General features: G+C 64.2%; 1 protein-coding gene across 13 annotated transcripts in view; it reads left to right on the top strand.

Annotated features, from left to right (window-relative positions):
* Nucleotides 1-2,221: 2,221 nt before the first annotated feature.
* The window catches only part of NADSYN1 (NAD synthetase 1), a 33,110-nt gene continuing 13,738 nt past the window's right edge, over nucleotides 2,222-21,593 (top strand). For 3 of the 13 annotated variants that reach the window (XR_011384350.1, XM_089307229.1, XM_070063741.1), the window contains exons 1-10: nucleotides 2,223-2,402; nucleotides 3,920-3,980; nucleotides 6,948-7,064; nucleotides 12,613-12,666; nucleotides 13,230-13,319; nucleotides 15,686-15,737; nucleotides 17,001-17,089; nucleotides 17,231-17,348; nucleotides 17,868-17,999; nucleotides 20,265-20,339. Coding sequence is in view for 12 of the 13 variants with exons in the window: in XM_089307229.1 (XP_089163355.1) it covers nucleotides 2,318-2,402; nucleotides 3,920-3,980; nucleotides 6,948-7,064; nucleotides 12,613-12,666; nucleotides 13,230-13,319; nucleotides 15,686-15,737; nucleotides 17,001-17,089; nucleotides 17,231-17,348; nucleotides 17,868-17,999; nucleotides 20,265-20,339 (873 nt within the window). In the remaining variant the exon portion in view is untranslated. Of the gene's footprint in view, nucleotides 2,403-3,612; nucleotides 3,707-3,919; nucleotides 3,981-6,947; nucleotides 7,065-7,264; nucleotides 7,405-12,576; nucleotides 12,667-13,229; nucleotides 13,320-15,685; nucleotides 15,738-17,000; nucleotides 17,090-17,230; nucleotides 17,349-17,867; nucleotides 18,000-20,264; nucleotides 20,340-21,593 lie in introns of those variants that run through there. The other 10 variants (XM_089307246.1, XM_089307268.1, XM_089307242.1 and 7 more) reach the window with 7 other exon arrangements.

The raw sequence follows: 21,593 nt of genomic DNA on the forward strand, positions 1-21,593 counted from the left end.
GGCCGCAGGGATGAGCCGCCAGGGTGAGTCTCGCCCCGGGTGTTGGGGCTGGGGTCGACCCCGGCAGCCAACTCCATGTGGGTCGAAGACCCTCCCAGCGTCTTCCTGTTGGGAGAACAGTGGCCAGCTCCGCTCAGGAAAGATCTGCCCCTAGCTGGCTTTCTCTGGTTTTAACTGCTCCTTGTTGGTGGTGGTCTGGTGCCTTGGGAACTCTGTTTAAACTTCTGCTGGGGCCGGCGCCGCGGCTCACTAGGCTAATCCTCCGCCTTGCGGCGCCGGCACACCGGGTTCTAGTCCCGGTCGGGGCGCCGGATTCTGTCCCGGTTGCCCCTCTTCCAGGCCAGCTCTCTGCTGTGGCCAGGGAGTGCAGTGGAGGATGGCCCAAGTGCTTGGGCCCTGCACCCCATGGGAAACCGGGAGAAGTACCTGGCTCCTGCCATCGGATCAGCGCGGTGCGCTGGCCGTGGCGGCCATTGGAGGGTGAACCAACGGCAAAGGAAGACCTTTCTCTCTGTCTCTCTCTCTCACTGTCCACTCTGCCTGTCAAAAAAAACAAAAAAACAAAAAAACCAAAAAAAAAACTTCCGCTGGAAGAGCTCACGGCTTTGCGCTTGCCGAATCCTACACTCTGGCCACAGGACGGCTAGCCCCGTCTCTCACGGGTTCTTTTACTTCCGGAGGATCCTGTTCCGGTACCGCTTGTCCCACGTGTGGCTGGGAAGCCCCCAGGAACCGGCTCCTATTGCCTTGTCGTCATCCTGTGACAGTGTCAGTGTCCCAGGACCCTCCTGGCCTCTGCCCCAGGCCTGGGACGGCCACCGTCAGCAGGAGAGACTCAGCAGACCTGTGGGGAGGGTGTGCACAGACCTTGTGCACCTGGGCCATGAAAACCAGGCCCGGGGAGGCTGTGAGGACCTGTGCTTCCCGGGAGCCAGCATTACTTCACACACAGGGAAAACCGGATTTAAAGAGAGGAAAAACGGGCTGGCGCGGTGGCGGAACAGGGCAAGAGGCTGCCATCTGCAGTGCCAGCATCCCATGTGGGCGCTGGTTCAAGTCCCAGCTGCTCCACTTCCGATCCAGCTCTGCTGTGGCCTGGAAAACAGTAGAAGATGGCCCGAGTGCTTAGGCCCCTGCACCCACGTGGGAGACCCGGATGGAGCTCCTGGCTCCTCTGGCCCAGCCCTGGTCAGTTGTGGCCATTTGGGGAGTGAACCAGTGGATGGAAGATCTCTCTCTCTGTCTCTTTCTCTCCCTCTCTCTAACTCTTTCAAATAAATAAATGTTTAAAAAAACAAATATCCAACAGGCGCAGCACTGCAAGTCAGGAGAAAATTTCTTATCTGTATGGAAAAAGTGGATTCCTGACGAAGGGGGGGAGGCTGAAAAGCTGCCCGGGGAATCGGCACAGGGCAGAAACCGGAGCTGACGGCGCGCACCCGCTCCTGCCCTGCACGGACCAGCTGCAGACCACGGAGAGAAGCCTCGGCGGTCAGACGCACCGGCCGCGGCCCCGGGCTGGGCTGGGCGGGACGCTCGGGGCACAGCTTCCCCAGGACAGCGGTCAGCGCCTGCGTCTCGGGGGCGTCCAGAGTGCAGGGGGGGAGCACTGACCCCAGGCAGGCCTCCTGCAGGTGCGGCCCCGCCGAGCACCCCCTGCAGGACCCCTGAAAAGCGAGCCCCCCGTCCTTGCTCCGTGCCTAAAACCTGCCCTCGGCGCAAGAAAAAGTCCGGTTGCACCAATCAGGAAATGTGCGCAGCCTCAGAAATGCCAACGGCGCCGCCGCAGCGCGGGAACACCACGCAGACCCCCGCAAAATCCACACCGGCCCGGCTCGGCCGCTGCGGGTGGCGCTGGGCCTCCTCGCCGCGCATGCGCAGCCGAGCGCCCCGGGGCGGGACGGGGCGGGGCGCGGAGGCGTCGGGTTCCTCCCCCGCCCGGCTTGCCCTGTGGGCGGGGCGACGCCCGGGAGGGCGTGAGTGACGCTGCGCCTCCGCGACTCACAGGCCCGCCCCGCCTATGCCTGGCCCCGGCTGGGGGGCGGGGCCATCCTCTGACGGGGCGGGGCGCGGAGGCGTCGGGTTCCTCCCCCGCCCGGCTTGCCCTGTGGGCGGGGCGACGCCCGGGAGGGCGTGATCGACGCTGCGCAACCGCGACTCACGGGCCCGCCCCGCCCACGCCGGGGCCGCGCCGAGGGGGCGGGGCCATCCTCCGAGGGGCGGGGCCGGGGCGGGGCTCGCGCGACCGGAAGGACCTGCGCTGGTTTGCGGGTGCAGCGGCGTCAGGCGGGTCTCCCTCCGGGCGACCGCGGCCAGGATGGGCCGAAAGGTGACCGTGGCCACGTGCGCGCTCAACCAGTGGGCCCTGGACTTCGAGGGCAACTTGCAGAGGATCTTGAAGAGTGCGTGCAGGAACGGTGGGGGCGGGGCGGGGGGCGCTCGCCCTGGGGGTCAGGGGCCAGTCCGGACCCCTGCGTGCTCCGTGCCCGGGGCCGCCTGGGGCATGGAGGTGTTTCCAGCGACGTGGGTCCGTGCTGCGGGTGCCGGCGGTGCCGGTGGGAGAGCCCCGCACCCACCTGTCTTCAGGGCTCCCCAGGGCGCAGGGTGGCCCCGCGCTTGTGGGAGTGCAGAGACCTGAGGCGGGGTGGCCTCTGGGCCCCGAGGACCCTGGTGGGCGCTGGGCCCGAAGGAGAAGTCGCCCCATAGAGGAAGCAGAGCTGGGGTGAGGCCTCCTGCTGAGAAATTTATGGGCTCACCTTTGCCCCCTACCCCGACTTGGCGCTGTCCCTGGCAGCCTGCAGGGGAGGTGGCCCCAGCTCAAAGAATGGGCGCAGCAGCAACAGCCGTGTCCAGGTCTGAGTCACGCCTCGGAAACCTTTATCCTTAAAAAAAAATCAGCCTGCCTTCCCTTCCCCAGGGCTCAGAGCAACCCCCCGCCCCGGGGGCCAGGAGGCCGTGGGTGGTCCCTGCTGAGTCTCCGAGCCGCTGACCCCTCTGCTGGAAGCTGTGGCCCAGTCCCAGTCAGTGGGTGGTGCGGGTTCTGTGAGCCTTGTCCCGCCTTGGGCATTTGCTCCTTAGCTACCAGCCTGTGAGCTGGGGTGTACCCCACCCCTGCGAGGGGCCCCTCTGCCAGCCCCTCCTCATCTCTGCCAGGTGTGCAGGTGTGCACTGCCCCCTGCTGCCCGGTTATCGACGGGACTCAGGGCAGGGCCCTCACTGTGCATTTGAGTTTCTTTAATGACAGAGGGAGGCCGGCGCCGCGGCTCACTAGGCTAATCCTCCGCCTTGCGGCGCCGGCACACCGGGTTCTAGTCCCGGTTGGGGCGCCGGATTCTGTCCCGGTTGCCCCTCTTCCAGGCCAGCCCTCTGCTGTGGCCAGGGAGTGCAGTGGAGGATGGCCCAAGTGCTTGGGCCCTGCACCCCATGGGAGACCAGGAGAAGCACCTGGCTCCTGCCATCGGATCCGCGCGGTGCGCCGGCCGCAGCGCGCCAGCCGCGGCGGCCATTGGAGGGTGAACCAACGGCAAAGGAAGACCTTTCTCTCTGTCTCTCTCACTGTCCACTCTGCCTGTCAAAAAAATAAAATAAAATAAAAAAATAATGACAGAGGGAGACAGAGAAAGAGAAATCTTCCGTCCTCTGGCTCCCCTCCCCAGATGGCCACAACAGCCAGGCTGAAGCCAGGAGCTTCTTCCGGGTCTCCCAGGTGGGTGCAGGGGCCCAAGCACTTGGGCCACCTCCTGCTGCTTTCCCAGGCTGTCAGCAGGGAGCTGGATGGGACGACCGGCACTCACGTGGGATGCTAGCGCCGCAGGCAGCACCTTAACCCGCCACGCCACAACAGCAGCCCGGCTCCTGTTTCCCTCTTATGCCTGGGAACGTGCTGTGGGTGCTAAAATCGCCCCCTCTCTACATACAGGTATTGAAATTGCCAAGAGCAGAGGAGCGAGATACAGGCTTGGACCAGAGCTGGAAATATGGTGAGATTAGACACACACCCCCTGGGGTGGCAGGCGCCGCCTCTCACCGCCATGCCCGGCTGAACGGGCTAGGAGCTCCGTTTAGGAGGCCGGCAGCAGCCAGGGAGTGGGCCTGGGGGGTGCTGGCGGACGCCTGAGCGGGGGCAGGCCGCAGCACAGAGGCTGGGCGATCCCTGTGCCCAGTAATTATAGGAGCCGGGTCTCAGCAGGTGGGTGCTGTCCCCACCCCGGGCTGCGTCCACCCCGCTCGCTGTGGCTGAATGTCGGTTGTCTCCCAGAGAGAGGTGGGGCATCAAGGCCATCAGGGAACAGAGCCTCTGTCCAGGGGCGGATGGTGGCCCTGCTGTCGGGTGAGGCCACGGGGCAGGTGCCACCTGCGCCGCGGAGGATGGCCCCTGACCAGCCTCCTGTGCTTGGAGAGCGAATCAGCCGCCCGGAAGGTCCGAGGTGCCTGCCCAGGCTCTGGCTTCCTCTTTGACCATAAAAGGTCCCACCGGCGACCTCAGCTTCGGGGTGGCTTCCTTGATTCTCCTCCTGTTACTCATTGAAACAGCAGCTGCGCCCCCGGCGTCTCCCACAAGCCCCGGCTGTTGCTGGGCCGGGTGTCAGCTGTCCGAGGCTCCCCTCGCCGAGGTCCCCGTCCCCTCTGCTCGGCTGTCCTTGTTCCTGAGCCGTCTCCCCTCGGGTGGTCCCAAGGTCACTTCCTTCATTAGGGTTGAGTTCTATCCTTGGGATCCGGCTGCATCTCCTCTAACGTCTGAGGACTTCTGTACCCCTCACGTGGTTGGCTGTGTGCAGCTCCTCCCCCACCACCCCAGGTCCTGCAGTTCCTGGAGCAGGTGCGCCTGGAGGAGGTGCACCCAGAGCCAGAGCAGGCACACCTGGAGCAGGTGCGCCCGGAGCAGGTGCACCAGGCAGCCCCTCTGCCTGGCCTCGCCCCAGCCCACACCCTTGCAATTCGGTCTTCACCCCTTTCCCGGCTGTGTCCCCCATGTAAGAGTCGTGTCCACCCACGTCCCTGCCCCGGTCGTTCCGGAAAGCGGAGACGTTTTAGCCAGAGAATCCTAGGATGCCTCGAGGCTGCGTGAGAAAGCTCATGCCCAGGTGGAAATCAGAAGTGAGTTTACTTTGATGCAAAATGAAAGTTGAAGTCTATGCCGCATTTCCCAAATGTCCGTGAACTTTCTGAAGGCCCCGTGTGTGCACCACAATGAACTTATCTTTTAATTCCATTTCCCATGGTTTTTTAAAAAGTTTTTTAAAATTATTCATTTGAGAGGAGAGAGAGAGAGAGAGAGAGAGAGAGAGAGAGAGAGAGAGAGGTCTTCCATCTGCTGGTTCACTCCCCAAATGGCTACAATGGCCAGAGTTGGGCTGATCTGAAGCCAGGAGCTGGGAGCTTCCTCTGAGTCTGCTCGCAGGTGCAGGGGCCCAAGCACTTGGGCCATCTTCTACTGCTTTCCCAGGGCATAGAAGAGAGCTGGATCTGAAGTGGAGCCAGGACTTGAACCAGCGCCTATATGGGATGCAGGCACCATACGCAGAGGCTTAACCCACCAGACCACAGCGCTGCCCCCATGAGTTCCTGAGGAGCCCCTGTCTGCGTGTATCCGCTGTGATAAGGGAGAGAGTCGGCAGGACAGGACCTGAGCCACTGCACTGAGCACACCCTCGTCTCGGTCTTAACTGGCAGGGGTCTGGCCACCCTGACGGGCTCCTGGACCAAGAGGGACCAGGGGCCCTCACCTGGCATGCTCGGCTGTTCTCTGAGACCCTGGGGGTCTTGGAGGTGCAGGGCCACCAGCTACATTTGCCCTGGGCACTTGGTGGCCAGCCGCCACTGTGAATTGCACCCCTGTGTCACGGTGAGACACAGTGAGAGGTCCCCGGTGGCTGGAGGTTGCCGTGGCGCTGTCGGAACCAAGCCCGAGGCAGGCGCCTGCTGGAGCGGGGAGCCGTGCCCTGGCTCGGTCCCTTGAGGGCGGCACACCCTCCCCGTGCCCAGAGCCCGGGCCGGGGAGAGCACTGCTCCCGGCTAGGCTGGCGCATGCTGCCGTGGGGGCCGGCGTCTGAGACGCACCTGCTGCCGGGGCCGCCCTGATTTGTAAACTCAGTGCTGCACGTGTTGCCACGGAGCGCTGTGCTCCAGTTTCCGGAGCTCCGTCTCCACGTCCTCCGACCCTGCGCGGCGCCGTGCTGGATCCGCGTGGCTGCCGTGAGACAGGACCACGTCCGGGACAGAAGCGTCCTCTCTCCCGGCCCGGGCGGCCCCACATCTGAAACCCGAGGGTCAGCAGGCCCTGCTTCCTCCGCACGCTCTGGGGGAGGCTCCTTCCCATCCCTCCCGGCTCTGAAGGCGTCGGCTTCCCTGGCTGTGGCCACGTCGCCCCGCCCTCGGCCTCCACCTCCACGGGGCCTGCCCTGCTCTTCCTCTGTCCTCTTGCCATTCTGCTAAGGTCCCTGCTGGTCACCTCGGGCCCGCCCACAGCACCCAGGGCCGTCTCATCTCGGGACGGGGCCGAAACCCGGGTGGCTTCCCATAGCAAGGCCACACGCCCGGGCCGGGGTGAGGGCGTGGCTGTGGCCCTCAGCCCGCAGGGAGCACCTGTGCCAGGAGCTGCAGGGTGGCAGTGTGGGTGTCATTGTTGCCCAGTGTGGGCTTTCCCGTGGGTGCAGCGTCGTTTCTCTTGGGACAGCGTGAGTCTGAAACGAGATCCAAGGGCAGGCGCTCTGGGCACACAGGCCAGAGGTCTCAGTGGCGATTGACGGAGAAGGGGACGGACGGGCCCGTCGGCGGTGCTGTTGGCTCTGCCCGCACAAAGCAGTGCCTGGGGGAGCCGTGGGAAGAACACCGGTGCCCGGGCCCCGGCCCCAGGCGCATCCCGACTCAGTGGGCCAGGCCCTGGGGCCAGCTGCTCGCCTGGGCCCGTGTGCCCGGCGCTCAGCTGCCGCGCCCTCTCTCTGCAGCGGCTACGGGTGCTGGGACCATCACCACGAGTCCGACACGCTCTTGCATTCTTTCCAAGTCCTGGCTGCGCTTCTGGAATCTCCAGTCACTCGGGACATCATCTGCGACGTGGGCATGTGAGTGCCGGCTGTGGACGGGCGAGGGCCAGGACTTGGTACCCCCGGCTCCCGCCTGCAGCAGGGGCAGTGGGGGGTGCACACGGCCCACCGACGAGAGGTCTTGTGTTGGGAGGGGGTTTTGCTCCTGTCCCTGCCCCGCAGCCACCTGACACCCCCCCCCCCCCAGCAGAGACGGTTCCCAGAAGCCATTTTCGCAGGTTTTTCTGGAAGCTTCCTCCGCACACGTGACCACGCAGCACGGTGTTCCCCCGTCACATGCAGAGCCTCACGCCCTCCTGCTGAGTCCCGGGGGTGGCTCCGCGTCAGGGCATCGATGTGGCCCCCACAGCTGCCGTAGGTGGGCTGTTCTCAGGGCGTCTGTGCCCACCCGTGCGTGGCAGGGCCCCCGTGCTGGTCTCCTGCCCCTCCCCGGGCCCCACCTGGTGTCGGGGGCGTGGCACCTGTGCTTTGCCTTAGTGTCCACCTCCGTCGCTGCATCCCGGCGGACCTTGCCCTGCTGTCTGCTCAGGGTCGGCTCAGCAGTGCGTGCGTCTCCCCCCCGCCCCGGGGATGGGGGTGGGTGGCAGGTGCCATCTCAGCGTCCCCGCGCACCTGTGGCTGCTGACCTCCAACACGAGCGCGGCCTGGGTTCTTCCTCGTGGTTCCCGGGGTCAGCAGTCAGGGTGGCTCCAGAGGCTCTGGGGCTGGGCAGTGTCCGGGGCTTTGCCAGCCCCGGCTCGTGGCCCCTCCCCGCAGCGCGTGCTGGTCACGGCTGCTGCCCCAGGGAGAGCGCGACCTGTCGCCTCGTCACCCCACCCTGCCAGGTCCCTTCTGTGGGAAGCAGGTGCCGGTCCCGGAGTGAGGGCCTGGGCGGCTCAGAGGGGCCGTGATTCTGCTGCCCACGTGGACTCGTTCTGTTCGCTCTTGAATTTCCTAGTCTCTGTGTTGTGTGTGTGTGTTTTTGGTTAAAGATTTTTTGTTTTATTTTATTTGAAAGAGTTACAGAGAGAGGCAGAGAGAGAGAGAGAGAGAGAGGGAAAGAGGTCTTCCATTTGCTGGTTCACTCCCCAGATGGCTGCAATGGCCGGAGCTGCGCCGATCCGAAGCCAGGAGCCAGGAGCTTCCTTGGGTCTCCCACGTGGGTGCAGGGGCCCAAGCACTTGGGCCATCTTCCACTGCTTTCCCAGGCCACAGCAGAGAGCTGGACTGGAAGTGCAGCAGCCGAGATTAGAACCGGCGCTCATATGGAATGCCGGCGCTTCAGGCCAGGGCTTTAACCCACTGTGCCACAGCGCTGGCCATGTGTTTTTTTAAGATCTTTCTTTCACTTAGTCTTTGCTGGCTTGGGGTTTAAACACCTGTTTTAAAAATGTGTTTGGGGCTGCTGCTATGGTGTTCTGGGTAAAGCTGCCGCCTGCAGTGCCCCCATCCCATGTGGGCACCGGTTCTAGTCCCGGCTGCTCCACCTCTCATCCAGCTCTCTGCTGTGGCCTGGGAATGCAGTGGAAGATGGCCAAGTCCTTGGGCCCCTACACCCACGGGGGAGACCCGGAAGAAGCTCCTGGCTCCTGGCTCCAGATTGGCTCAGCCATTGTGGCTATTTGGGGAGTGAACCTGCGGATGGAAGACCCCCCCGCTGTGTGTGTGTGTGTGTGTGTGCGCCTCCGTGTAACTGCCTTTCAAATAAACAAATCTTTTTTTTTTTTTTTTTTTGACAGGCAGAGTGGACAGTGAGAGAGAGAGACAGAGAGAAAGGTCTTCCTTTGCCGTTGGTTCACCCTCCAATGGCCGCTGCGGCCGGGGCGCTGCGGCCGGTGCACCGCACTGGATCCGATGGCAGGAGCCAAGTGCTTCTCCTGGTCTCCCATGGGGTGCAGGGCCCAAGCACGTGGGCCATCCTCCACTGCCCTCCCGGGCCACAGCAGAGAGCTGGCCTGGAAGAGGGGCAACCGGGACAGAATCCGGCGCCCCGACCGGGACTAGAACCCGGTGTGCCGGCGCCGCTAGGCGGAGGATTAGCCTAGTGAGCCGCGGCGCCGGCCTCAAATAAACAAATCTTTAAAAAGTCTGTTTACTTGAGAGGCAGAGAGGGAAAGGTCATCAAGCAGTGGGTTCGCTCCCCGAATGGCTGGGCTGAAACCAGAGGCAGGGGCTCCATCCGGGCCTCCCAGGCGGGTGGCAGGGACCCCACCCCTTGAGCCACCCCTGCCGCCTCCCAGGGTGTGCGCTGGCGGGAAGCTGGAAGCATCGGCCAGAGCCGGGTGCTGAGCCCGGGTGTCCACTCGGGGACACAGCTGTCTTAACCACAAGGCTACATGACCTTTTTATTGTCAAAATGATAACAGGGCCGGCACTGGTGTAACGGGTAAAGCCACCACCTGCAGGGCCGGCATCCCATATGGGTGCTGGTTTGAGTCCCGGCTGCTCCACTTCCGATCCAGCTCCCTGCTGTGGCCTGGGAAAGCAGTGGAGGATGGACCAATTGCTTGGGCCCCTGCACCCACGTGGGAGACCCGGTGGAGGCTCCTGCTCCTGGCTTCAGATCGGCGCAGCTCTGGCCGTTGCGGTCATAGGGGAGTGAACCAGCGGATGGAAGACCTCTCTCTCTTTCTCTCTCTCTCTCTTTGCCTCTCCTCTCTGTCTGTAACCGTTTCAGATAAATAAATAAATGTTTTTTAAAAATGATGATAGTCGGGTTTGGACTTCTTTCAGACTCTTTCCTCATTTCTCTGAGAGGCAGAGGGAGCGCTCCCTCCTGCTGGGCTGTTCCCCAGACGCACACAGAGACCGGCGCAGGCTGAAGTTGAAGGCAGGAGGCCGCAGATGCATTAGGGCCTCCCACGCGGGTGCAGCGCCCAAGCACTTGGGCCGTCTTCTGCTGCTTTCCCAGGTGCATCAGCAGGGAGCTGGATGGCAGGTGGAGCAGCCAGGACTCAAACCCTTACCCATAGGCGATGCCGGGCGGCTTAACCCGCTACCCCACCACGCCGGCCCCCACAGCTGAGCTTTTACAAGCAAAATAAAATGTGAGAATGATGGAGAATTCTTTTTTTTTTTTATTTGAAAGAGTTACACAGAGAGAGAAGGAGAGAGAGAGAGAGAGAGAAGTCTTCCATCCGCTGGTTCACTCCCCAGATGGCCATAACGGCTGGAGCTGAGCTGATCCGAAGCCAGGAGCCAGGAGCTTCTTCCTAGTCTCCCATGGGAGTGCAGGGGCCCAAGGGCCTGGGCCATCCTCCACTGCTTCCCCAGGCCACAGCAGAGAGCTGCACTGGAAGTGGAGCAGCTGGGTCTTGAACCTGCACCCATTTGGGATGCTGGCGCTTCAGGCCAGGGCGTTAACCCGCTGCACCACAGCGCTGGCCCCGGCGAATTCTTTCTAAAACCTTGAAGGATGCTTGTGTCTGTTGGTCGTGTGTGGAACTGTGTTGGAGTTACCTGTTTGCCTAATGATTGTATCTATCTTAAGAGTTCTTCACATAGGAAAGATATCAGCCCATTCGCAAATAGGATAAAACACTTCTTGCGTGCTGTTTGCCGACTAGTTTTGTTTACAGGCTGAACTTTAAAGCTTTGAGGCGCTGGAGCTCTCTGACCCGGGAGCTCTGATTCCCTGGGAGCTCTCTCTGTCCCGGGAGCGCTCTCTCTCTGACCCGGGAGCTCTGATTCCCTGGGAGCTCTCTCTCTCTGTCCCGGGAGCTCTCTCTCTCTGTCCCGGGAGCTCTCTCTCTCTCTGACCCGGGAGCTCTCTCTCTCTGTCCCGGGAGCTCTCTCTCTCTGTCCCGGGAGCTCTCTCTCTCTCTGACCCGGGAGCTCTCTCTCTCTGTCCCGGGAGCTCTCTCTCTCTGACCCGGGAGCTCTCTCTGACCCGGGAGCTCTCTCTCTCTGACCCGGGAGCTCTCTCTCTCTGTCCCGGGAGCTCTCTCTCTCTGTCCCCGGGAGCTCTCTCTGACCCGGGAGCTCTCTCTCTCTGACCCGGGAGCTCTGATTCCCTGGGAGCTCTCTCTCTCTGACCCGGGAGCTCTCTCTCTCTGTCCCGGGAGCTCTCTCTCTCTGACCCGGGAGCTCTCTCTCTCTGTCCCGGGAGCTCTCTCTCTCTGTCCCGGGAGCTCTCTCTCTCTCTGACCCGGGAGCTCTCTCTCTCTGTCCCGGGAGCTCTCTCTCTCTGTCCCGGGAGCTCTCTCTCTCTCTGACCCGGGAGCTCTCTCTCTCTGTCCCGGGAGCTCTCTCTCTCTGTCCCGGGAGCTCTCTCTCTCTCTGACCCGGGAGCTCTCTCTCTCTGTCCCGGGAGCTCTCTCTCTCTGTCCCGGGAGCTCTCTCTCTCTCTGACCCGGGAGCTCTCTCTCTCTGTCCCGGGAGCTCTCTCTCTCTCTGACCCGGGAGCTCTCTCTCTCTGTCCCGGGAGCTCTCTCTCTCTGACCCGGGAGCTCTCTCTGACCCGGGAGCTCTCTCTCTCTGACCCGGGAGCTCTGATTCCCTGGGAGCTCTCTCTCTCTGACCCGGGAGCTCTCTCTCTCTGACCCGGGAGCTCTCTCTCTCTGACCCGGGAGCTCTCTCTCTCTGTCCCGGGAGCTCTCTCTCTCTGACCCGGGAGCTCTCTCTCTCTGACCCGGGAGCTCTCTCTCTCTGTCCCGGGAGCTCTCTCTCTCTGTCCCGGGAGCTCTCTCTCTCTGACCCGGGAGCTCTCTCTCTCTCTGACCCGGGAGCTCTCTCTCTGTCCCGGGACCTCTCTCTCTCTGTCCCGGGAGCTCTCTCTCTGTCCCGGGACCTCTCTCTCTCTGTCCCGGGAGCTCTCTCTGACTCCGCGGGAGCAGCTGGCTCACGCTGGAGATGGACGTCTCCTTATCGCGCTCACGTGGACACACCTGAGAACACGCTTGTGCCCGGTCTGCAGTGCGCTTTGTTTGGGCTCGGGTGACCGGCCAGATGCAGTCGTGGTGGGAGTTTCTCGTGGTGGCCGTCGGGGGGCCGTGGCCGGCGCCGGCGCTGGGTGTGCGTCCTGCTCTCCGGTCCCCGTTGTTCGGGGAGGGCTCGAGGTCGGCGTTGCTGGAACCTGCAGAGCCTGCAAGGCCCTCGGGCTGGTCTGTTGCTTCCCCTCCAACGCCTGCTCTATTCCATCCCGGCGTGGACGTGCTGTGGTCACTCCTGTGCAGCCGATGTCCGGTCAGTCCAGCTGTGCCTGAGCAGCCAAGCGCTGCCCACTGAGCCCCCCATCCCTCCAGCTGTAGCAGGCACCACCATGTGCCCAGAGGGCTCAGCCAGAGCAGTGAACAGGTGTCTCCCGAGCCTGTGTCCTGAGGGGGTCAGACCACACACAGGCGGGCGAAGCCCCGGGAAGAGAGCGGCTCAGCAGGTGCAGCGCCGTGCTCGAGACGGGCAGGAGGCGTGTGGCTTGGCAAGAGTATGGTCTGGGCTCTGTGCCCCGGGGGTGGTGTGTGCACTCGGGCATGCGTTGAAGGTGCTCTGAGGGCCGGGCATCTCCCGCCGAGGGCCTGGGGAGGCCATGACCGCAAGGCCGTCTGTCTGCCAGGAGCCCGTGACCCGAGCACCGCCCTGTCTCCCGCAGGCCCGTGATGCACCGAAATGTCCGCTACAACTGCAGAGTGATCTTCCTCAACAGGTGGGTGGCCGGGGGAGGGACCTGCGCGGGAACCCCAGGACGCCCCCCCCCCCCCCCCCGGGAGTGGAGCAGGCTGATGCTCCGCGGGAGGTGCTGGCGACCTGGCTGCTCTGGGTCTCAGCCGCCGCCAGCACGGGCTCTCTGGGATGTTGGCGAAGCCCAGGGAGGAGGAAGCCAGGCCTGGGTGCAGGCAGCTCTGCCATTGCTGATGGAGGGCTGGAGAGGGGGGGAGGGGGAGGGAGGGGGAGAGGGAGAGAGGGAGAGCGAGGGAGGGGGAGAGAGAGAGAGGGAGAGGGAGGGAGGGGGAGAGGGAGGGAGGGAGAGGGAGGGAGGGGGAGAGGGAGAGAGGGAGAGGGAGGGAGGGGGAGAGGGAGAGAGGGAGAGGGAGGGAGGGGGAGAGGAAGAGAGGGAGAGGGAGGGAGGGGGAGGGAGAGGGAGGGAGGGGGAGAGGGAGAGGGAGGGAGGGAGGCATTTGTCTGGGCAGGATTTCCCAGTCCTTGGCCGGCACTAGAACCCCCAGTGGGGACGTGCCCAGAGCTGGGCTCAGCACCTGTCACCTGCAGGCAGCTCCTGCTCATCAGACCCAAGATGGCCTTGGCAAACGAAGCCAACTACCACGAGCTGCGCTGGTTCACCCCGTGGTCTCGGAGCCGGTGAGTGCCAGGCGCCTGGCATGGCCGTGCTCTGTGCCGGGCCGGGTGTTTGCCGGGCGTCTTTGCCACCTGTGGCCCCGTCACAGGACACAGGAGGAGGCGGGGGGTGGTCCCTGGGCCTGGGTCGGGCCAGGTCCATTGGGTGGGCTCCCCGCTCCGCAGATGCAGACTCGGGCTCCCGGCATTGTAGCCGGGAGCTCTGGATCGCTCAGCCGATGACGCCTGTGCAGAGTCTGAAGCCTGTGGCCCGTGTGTCCCGTGGCTCGCAGGCGTGGCCGTGTCCTTTCCCTGCTGTGTTTGAGAGGCACACAGACAGAGACCCTGTCCGCTGGCTCACTTCCCTGATGGAGCAGTAGCCGGGCCAAACCTGGAAGGTGGGAATCCCACCCAGGTCCGCCACGTGGCTGACAGGGACCCAACTCCTGAGCCCTTCTGCTGCCTCCCAAGGTGTGCAGGAGTGGGGCGGGGACTCGGGGGTGGGGCTGGGACTCGGGAGTGGGGCAGGGACTGGGGTGGGGCAGGGACTGGGGGGTGGGGCTGGGACTGGGGTGGGGTGGGGTGGGGCAGGGACACAGGGGGTGGGGCCGGGACTCAGGGGAGGGGCTTGGGAGTGGGGCAGGGACTCGGGGGTGGGGCTGGGACTCGGGAGTGGGGCAGGGACACAGGGGGTGGGGCCAGGACTCGGGGGTGGGGTGGTGACTCCGGGGTGGGGCCGGGACTCGAGCCCAGGCTCTGCTGTGATGGATGCAGGCGTCTTCACCGCTAGGCGAGACGCCTGCCCCGGCTCCGCCTGTTTCGAGAGCTGCGCCCCATCGCAATCTCCTTGGAACCCCCGCGTGGTCAGGCCTCCTCCCGGCTCATGGATGCGCCGCGTCATTTATCATCCACACGTGCCAGCTTGTTTATGTCGGCCTCAGTGCTGGAGCGGGAATCCCACCCGGGGTTGTTTTCTTAGATTTATTTATTTATTTATTTGAAAGTCAGAGAGGGGGAGAGAGAGAGAGAGAGAGAGAGAGAGAGAGAGAGAGAGAGAGGTCTTCCATCCACTGGTTCATTCCCCAAATGGCTACAAGGGCTGGAGCTGCACTGATCCACAGCCAGGAGCCAGGAGCTTCTTCCGGGTCTCCCACGTGGGTGCAGGGGCCCAAGGACGTGGGCCGTTGTCTGCTGCTTCCCCAGACCACAGCAGGGAGCTCGATTGGAAGTGGAGCGGCCGACAAATGGCCCAGTGCCCATATGGGATGCCAGTCCCAGGCAGTGGCTTTACCTGCTATGCCACAGTGCTGGCCCCTCCTACCTGGATTTTCCCGTGGGGCAGTGTCAGCTGATTCCAGCCGACCCCTGTGACAGTCAGCAAGGCCACCCTCAGAGTGGGGGAGCTGAACCCCAGGGGATGCGTGAGCACACAGTGGGTGCGCAGGGGCCGTTTTGTCCTAGGTGGCTCTGCTCGGTGTGGGTTTAGGCTGCCTGAGTGCACAGTGGGTGTACAGGGGTCAGCGTGCCCTGGGTGGGTCTGCTCTCCGTGGCCCTCCATGCTCTCCGTGCCCTCCCGTGTGCTCTGTGGCCCTCTGTGGCTCTCCCTGGCTCCCCGTGGCTCTTCGTGGTTCTGTGGCTCTCCCGTGTGCTCTGAGACTCTCTGTGCTCTCCGTGGCTCTCCATGCTCTCTGTGGCTCTCTGTGCCCTCCCGTGTGCTCTGAGACTCTCCATAGCTCTCCGTGTTCTCCGTGGCTCTCCATGTTCTCCATGGCTCTCCGTGGCTCTCTGTGTTCTCCATGGCTCTCCTGTGTGCTCTGAGACTCTCCATGGCTCTCCATGTTCTCCGTGGCTCTCCGTGGCTCTCCCGTGTGCTCTGAGGCTCTCCATGGCTCTCCGTGTTCTCCGTGGCTCTCCCGTGTGCTCTGAGACTCTCCATGGCTCTCCATGGCTCTCCGTGGCTCTCCATGCTCTCCATGCCCTCCGTGGCTCTCCGTGCCCTCCCGTGTGCTCTGAGACTCTCTGTGGCTCTCCGTGTTCTCCGTGGTTCTCCGTGGCTCTCCCGTGTGCTCTGAGGCTCTCCGTGTTCTCCATGGCTCTCCATGTTCTCCTTGGCTCTCCATGCTCTCTGTGTTCTCCGTGGCTTTCCGTGGCTCTCCGTGCTCTCCGTGCTCTCCATGGCTCTCTGTGCTCTCCGTGGCTCTCCCGTGTGCTCTGAGACTCTCCGTGTTCTCCATGGCTCTCCCGTGTGCTCTGAGGCTCTCCGTGTTCTCCGTGGCTCTCCGTGGCTCTCCCGTGTGCTCTGAGGCTCTCCGTGTTCTCCGTGGCTCTCCGTGGCTCTCCCGTGTGCTCTGAGGCACACCCCCGCTCACATTGCCCTGCCTCCTCTCCAGGCACGTGGAGGAGTATTTCCTCCCCAGGATGCTGCAGGAGCTGACCCAGCAGGTGAGGCCCTGGGCGCGAAGCTCACGTTCCAGGCAGGCGTGGCTGCTCCAGGCTCAAGGGCGCCGTGGGGGGCGGGACCCCTGGTGGGTGGGAGTAGCAGAGAGCCACACAAACGTCCCGGCAGCCCCCTTGCCAGGGGACGCATCCACGGTTGTCCTCTGTCCTACCCGATCCTGCCACGTCCCAGGAAGACAGCATGGGTGCCCCTCAGCACCCTGGGGTGCTGCCAGACCACGCAGGTCAGCCCTGCAAAGGGGGGGGCCTGAACTTGGGGGTGGTCTCAAAGAACAGGGCCGACAGCATGGTGACAGCTCAGTGACAGCACAGTGACTGTGGTGACAGCCCGGTGACACCCAGTGACAGCACAGCGACTGCACAGTGACAGCACAGTGACCGCACGGTGACAGCCTTGTGACACCCAGTGATAGCTCGGTGACTGCAGTGACAGCACAGTGACCGCACGGTGACAGCTCGGTGACTGCATGGTGACAGCACAGTGACCGCACGGTGACAGCTCAGTGCACGGTGACAGCACAGTGACCGCACAGTGACTGTGCAGTGACAACCCGGTGACACCCGGTGGCAGTGCAGGCCGTCGGGGATCCAGCCTGCTCTCCGATGCTGTTCACCACCCCTGGCGCTCCCAGCCCTGGGCGCCTCCTGGAAAGGGGGAGGCCGTACTGCGCCCCAGCCGTGTGGTCGGGTCCACGAGGCGCCCGAGGCCGGGGTGTGGGGTCCGGCAGTGGCCAGCGCTGCGGTCCGGGGCGGGGGCTTTCCTTGCGGCCACAGCCGACGGCGGCTTTGTGGGTGGGTGGGGGGGCCTGTCGGGGAAGGGAGCTGGACTCGCACCCGCAGCAGGGAGCCCCCGAGAGCCCTGTGTGCCCCAGGTCTCCCACGCTGGGTTCCTGGCCAGGCAAAGAAGCGCCGGTCCCAGCCGGGTCGTGTCTGTAACAGGGTGGGCGCGCTCCCCGTGTCTGCCAGTGAGGTCCGAGCTCCGTGCCCTCTGTCACCTGGAGCGGCGCCCGCTCGGTGCCCGTGTCCTGAGATGGTGATTTGTGCTGTGTCTTTGTCACACCACAGTGAGCGCCACGGCAGTTTGTGGTCCTGGATGGCGCGACCAGAGGCCCTTGGGTCAGCCGAGGAGGTGCTGCCCAGGGCTGACTGCCTGGCCTGGGCGGGCTCTGGGCGAGGGAGGGCTTGGGACACAGTGGTGGCTTCATGGGGCAGCTGGCGCCACTGTGTTCCTGTGACCCCGGCCTGCAGGAGACTGTGCCCTTCGGGGACGCGGTGCTGGCCACACAAGACACTTGCATTGGGAGCGAGGTCTGTGAGGAGCTCTGGACGCCCCACAGGTCAGCTGGAGGACCCGGGTTTGTGGGCATCCTGGGCTGGTGGCCGGGCCTGGGGAGACACCCTGGGAGGGCTTTAGGGGCCACGGGAGGGTGGCTGGGGGAGTCAGCCAGTCTCGTCTCCACGCCTGCCTGTGCCCGCAGCCCGCACGTGGACATGGGCCTGGACGGCGTGGAGATCTTCACCAACGCCTCTGGCAGCCACCATGTGCTACGCAAAGCCCACGCCAGGGTGGATCTGGTCACCATGGCCACCACAAAGGTAGGCCCAGGCCCGGGCCGCAGGGGCGGGCGCCGTGTCTGGAGCACTCGTGGTCCTCCCTCCGACATGGCGGCCGGGCTGCCTGTGGTTCCTGCCTGCTCCCAGCTGGCCCGTGCTGAGCGCTCTCCTGGGGCCCGGCCTCGTCCCTAACTCCTGGCTGCCCTGGGAAGAGGCGCCATTGCCAACTGCATGGTGACCGGCAGCCACGGCGGGCACTCGCCACGGGTGTCACGCGGGTGGAGACCGCGCCCCTGGCCTGCTGCCCTTGTTCTAGGCAGCGAGATGGCCACCGGAGCTCGGCTGTGACCCCTTCGAGTCACACCGTGTCCTCCGGAGATGACGGTGCCCGTGCCGTGGGGATGGGGCACCAGTGCTGACAGCGGGAGGGGGTAGGGGCCCAGCCAGTGCTGACAGCGGTGGGGGGGGCAGGGCCCAGGGCCCCTGGCCAGTGCTGACAGTGGGGGGGGGGGGGCTGGGGCCCCGCCAGTGCTGACAGCTCTGTGGCCCCGCCTTCTGCAGAGCGGCGGGATTTACCTGCTGGCCAACCAGAAGGGCTGTGACGGGGACCGCCTCTACTACGACGGCTGCGCCCTCATAGCCATGAATGGCAGGGTCTTTGCACAGGGCTCCCAGTTCTCCCTGGAGGACGTGGTAAGTGCGTGGCCCCATCCCGGCTGCTGTGGGCCGGGGTCCTGCCCGGGGGATGTCCCCCAGGGTCCTGGACGTAGGTGGACACACACAGCCCGGGGACCCGGCCCTGGACAGACAGCATGGCGGCCGTGTGTTAGCCCTGGAGCAGGACAGCGGGGCGGCGGGGGGGACTGTGGTCCCCGGAGGGTGGGGAGGGGGGGCCGTGGGCTCCATCGAGTAGTTCTGGGGGCTGGTGGGGAGCGGAAGCCACCGCTTGGGGGGCAGCCGGCACAGCGCCTGGTCCCCGTGTCGCGGGAGGGGGGCAGCGTGGGCAGGGGGCGTCTGAGCCCTCCCAGGCAGCGTGCAGTAGCTTGAGGCCGGGGGAGCGAGGAGACGCCGGGCCCCGGGGGAGGGTCTCTCTGAGCACGCCGCGAGGGCTGGCGCCTGATCCCCGGGGCGCGGGCGACGCAGTCCAGAAGGTGCTGCCACCGCCTCCTCAGGCGGGCTTGCATTTGCTGTTTCCGCGGTGACCCTGGGGGTGACCACGGGCGTTGGTTCTGACTCCGGCCCTCAAGGTCTCCCCAGCACTGCCCTGGGGCGGGCAGGGGTCAGCGGTGTGAGTGCGGGTGTGGCCGTGGGAACACCGGCCCTCCCTCCGCAGGCTCCTCCAGGGTCCTCCTGGGGCTCTGCTTCCTGGGGCACTGAGCCCCCGTGCCGCCGGCCGAGCGTGTCCCTGTCCCCTGGCCCTCTCTTTCCCGGCGGGTTTGGCCCACACCGCAGGCACCCCTGCAGTCCTGCTGAGCGGGGGGTGTGTCCGGAGCCGCCTGCCTGGCCCCCATAATGCCTGAAGTCTGCATTTCCAGCAAGCTCCCGGGGCGTGGGTAGACGCACTGAGAGCTCAGAACCACTGCCCCTCCCCACGGGACACAGCCCCACCCAGCTGTGGTGTGGCCCAGGGCAGGGGTAGGCAGCAGGCCCGCTCGCCCCCGAGGCTGGGCCCCCCAGAGGCCGCCCCAGAACAGCCGGCGGGCGGCGGGCGCTGGGCAGGGTCATCGTCAGAGCCACAGCCGCCTCCACCCGGCTGCAGGTCCAGGGCGCGAGCCGCCCCGGGTCTTGCGAACCGTGCTGGGGTTTTCTGGCTTGGCTGCCTCATGCCGAGCGTCCAGGTTGGAGCCGCTCTGGGCTGGGAGGAGTGGACAAGGCCGCCGTCTCGTGCCAAGGTCAGCCATCGCTGGCTTCACGGTTCCCTGGGGTTCGTGCCTTGCTTGGGACTTCCTGTACCCTTTGTCTGAGAAATGGCACCGGGAATGGTGCTGCAGAGTGGCCGCACTGTCCTGTGTCCCCCGCTGGCCGAGAGCACGATTCTCACTGTCCCACACCTGGCCTTCCGTGAGACGAGACTCCCGGGACACAGTTTGATTGGAACCCTGAGTTAAAGGCCCGGCTCTGCTCTGTGCCGAACCAGGCTGAGTCGCCGGGCACAGGCAGCATCTGGCCGGGGTCCAGCTGTGGGTCTCCGGGCTCTGGCTCCACCTTGGCCGGTCTCCAGCCTCAGCTTCTATGTGGGCTTCATTCTCAGGCTGCCTCTCCTCATGGTCACAGCGTAGCTGCAGTAGCCCCAGCAGTCCCACCTTCATCAAGCCACGTTCAGAGGCAGAAAAGCGGCCCTTGCTTCTGTCACTTGAGGGCCCCCATTTGCTGGTTCTCTCCCCTGATGCCAGCAGAGGCGCCGTTGCCAACTGCATGGTGACCAGCAGCTAGGGCAGGCACTCGTCCACGGGTGTCATGCAGGTGGAGACTGTGCCCCTGGCCTGCTGCCCTTGTTCTAGGCAGCGAGACAGCCACAGGAGCTCGGCTGTGGCCCCTTCGAGCCACACCGTGTCCTCCAGAGATGACGGTGCCCGTGCCGTGGGGGTGGGGCACCAGTGCTGACAGTGGGAGGGGGCAGGGGCCCGGCCAGTGTCAGAGCAGCCAGGGCCAGGTCAGGCTAAAGCCAGAACTGGAATGTAAGTTGGGTCTCCCACGGGGGTGGCAGGGACCCACCCCTGCAGCCAGCATTGCCGGAGTCGGGAGCAGAGGCAGCGTGGGCTGTGGGGGTCTTACCTGTAAGGTGGTCTCCCAGGAGCCCCCGCGACCACCTCCTGCCAGGCGCAGCTCTGCCGGGGTCACCGGGCGGCCGGCGCGGGTCTGCAAGCAGCACTGCTGGGCCCCCAGCCATGTCCACACGTGGCACCTGGGCCGTGGCTGTGGACAGCAGGAAATCACGTGTTCTCTCCAAATGCCCAGGAAGTCCTCACTGCCACCTTGGACCTGGAGGACGTCAGGAGCTACCGGGCGGAGATTTCGTCCCGCAACCTGGCGGTGAGCGCTCGGGCAGCCGCCTGCGTGTGGGGGGCGTGTGGGGCATGGGGGGCAGGAGTGTTCTCAGGGCGTGTCTGTGTGGCAGTGTGGGCATGGGCCTTCTCTTCCATGTGGTCGTTGGGTGGATAGAGTGTGGAAGGGCCACAGGGTTATCCGTCTGCTGGGGACACTGTGGGCAAGTGTTCAAGACTCTGTGTATCTGTGTCTGTGTGGCCCACGTGTCCATGTCTCTGTGTCTGTGTGGAACACATGTCCATGTCTCTGTGTCTGTGTGGCCCACGTGTCCGTGTCTCCACGTCAGTGTGGACCACGTGTCCGTGTCTCCATGTCAGTGTGGACCATGTGTCCGTGTCTCCATGTCAGTGTGGACCACGTGTCCATGTTTCCATGTCTGTGTGGACCACACATTCTGTCTTTGTGTCTGTGTGGACCACGTGTTCTGTCTCCGTGTATGTGGACCACGCGTTCTGTCTCCATGTCTGTGTGGACCACGTGTCCGTGTCTCCATGTCTGTGTGGACCACGCTTTCTGTCTCCATGTCTGTGTGGACCACGCTTTCTGTCTCCATGTCTGTGTGGACCACGTGTTCTGTCTCCATGTCAGTGTGAACCACGTGTCTGTGTCTTCATGTCAGTGTGGACCACGTGTCCGTGTTTCCATGTCTGTGTGGACCACACGTTCTATCTCCATGTCTGTGGACCACGCGTTCTGTCTCCATGTCTGTGGACCACGTGTTCTGTCTCCGTGTCTGTATGGACCACATGTTCTGTCTCCGTGTCTGTGGACCATGTGTTCTGTCTCCATGTCTGTGTGGACCACGTGTTCTGTCTCTCTGTGGACCATGTGTTCTGTCTCTGTGTCTGTGGACCATGCGTTCTGTCTCCATGTCTGTGTGGACCACGTGTCCGTGTCTCCATGTCTGTGTGGACCACGCTTTCTGTCTCCATGTCTGTGTGGACCACGCTTTCTGTCTCCATGTCTGTGTGGACCACGTGTTCTGTCTCCATGTCAGTGTGGACCACGTGTCTGTGTCTTCATGTCAGTGTGGACCACGTGTCCGTGTTTCCATGTCTGTGTGGACCACACGTTCTATCTCCATGTCTGTGGACCACGCGTTCTGTCTCCATGTCTGTGGACCACGTGTTCTGTCTCCATGTCTGTATGGACCACATGTTCTGTCTCCGTGTCTGTGGACCATGTGTCTGTCTCCATGTCTGTGTGGACCACGTGTTCTGTCTCTCTGTGGACCATGTG

This window comes from Oryctolagus cuniculus, chromosome 1, assembly GCF_051225735.1.
Source record: "Oryctolagus cuniculus isolate XC-2025 breed Fujian yellow rabbit chromosome 1, ASM5122573v1, whole genome shotgun sequence".
Lineage (NCBI taxonomy): Eukaryota > Metazoa > Chordata > Mammalia > Lagomorpha > Leporidae > Oryctolagus > Oryctolagus cuniculus.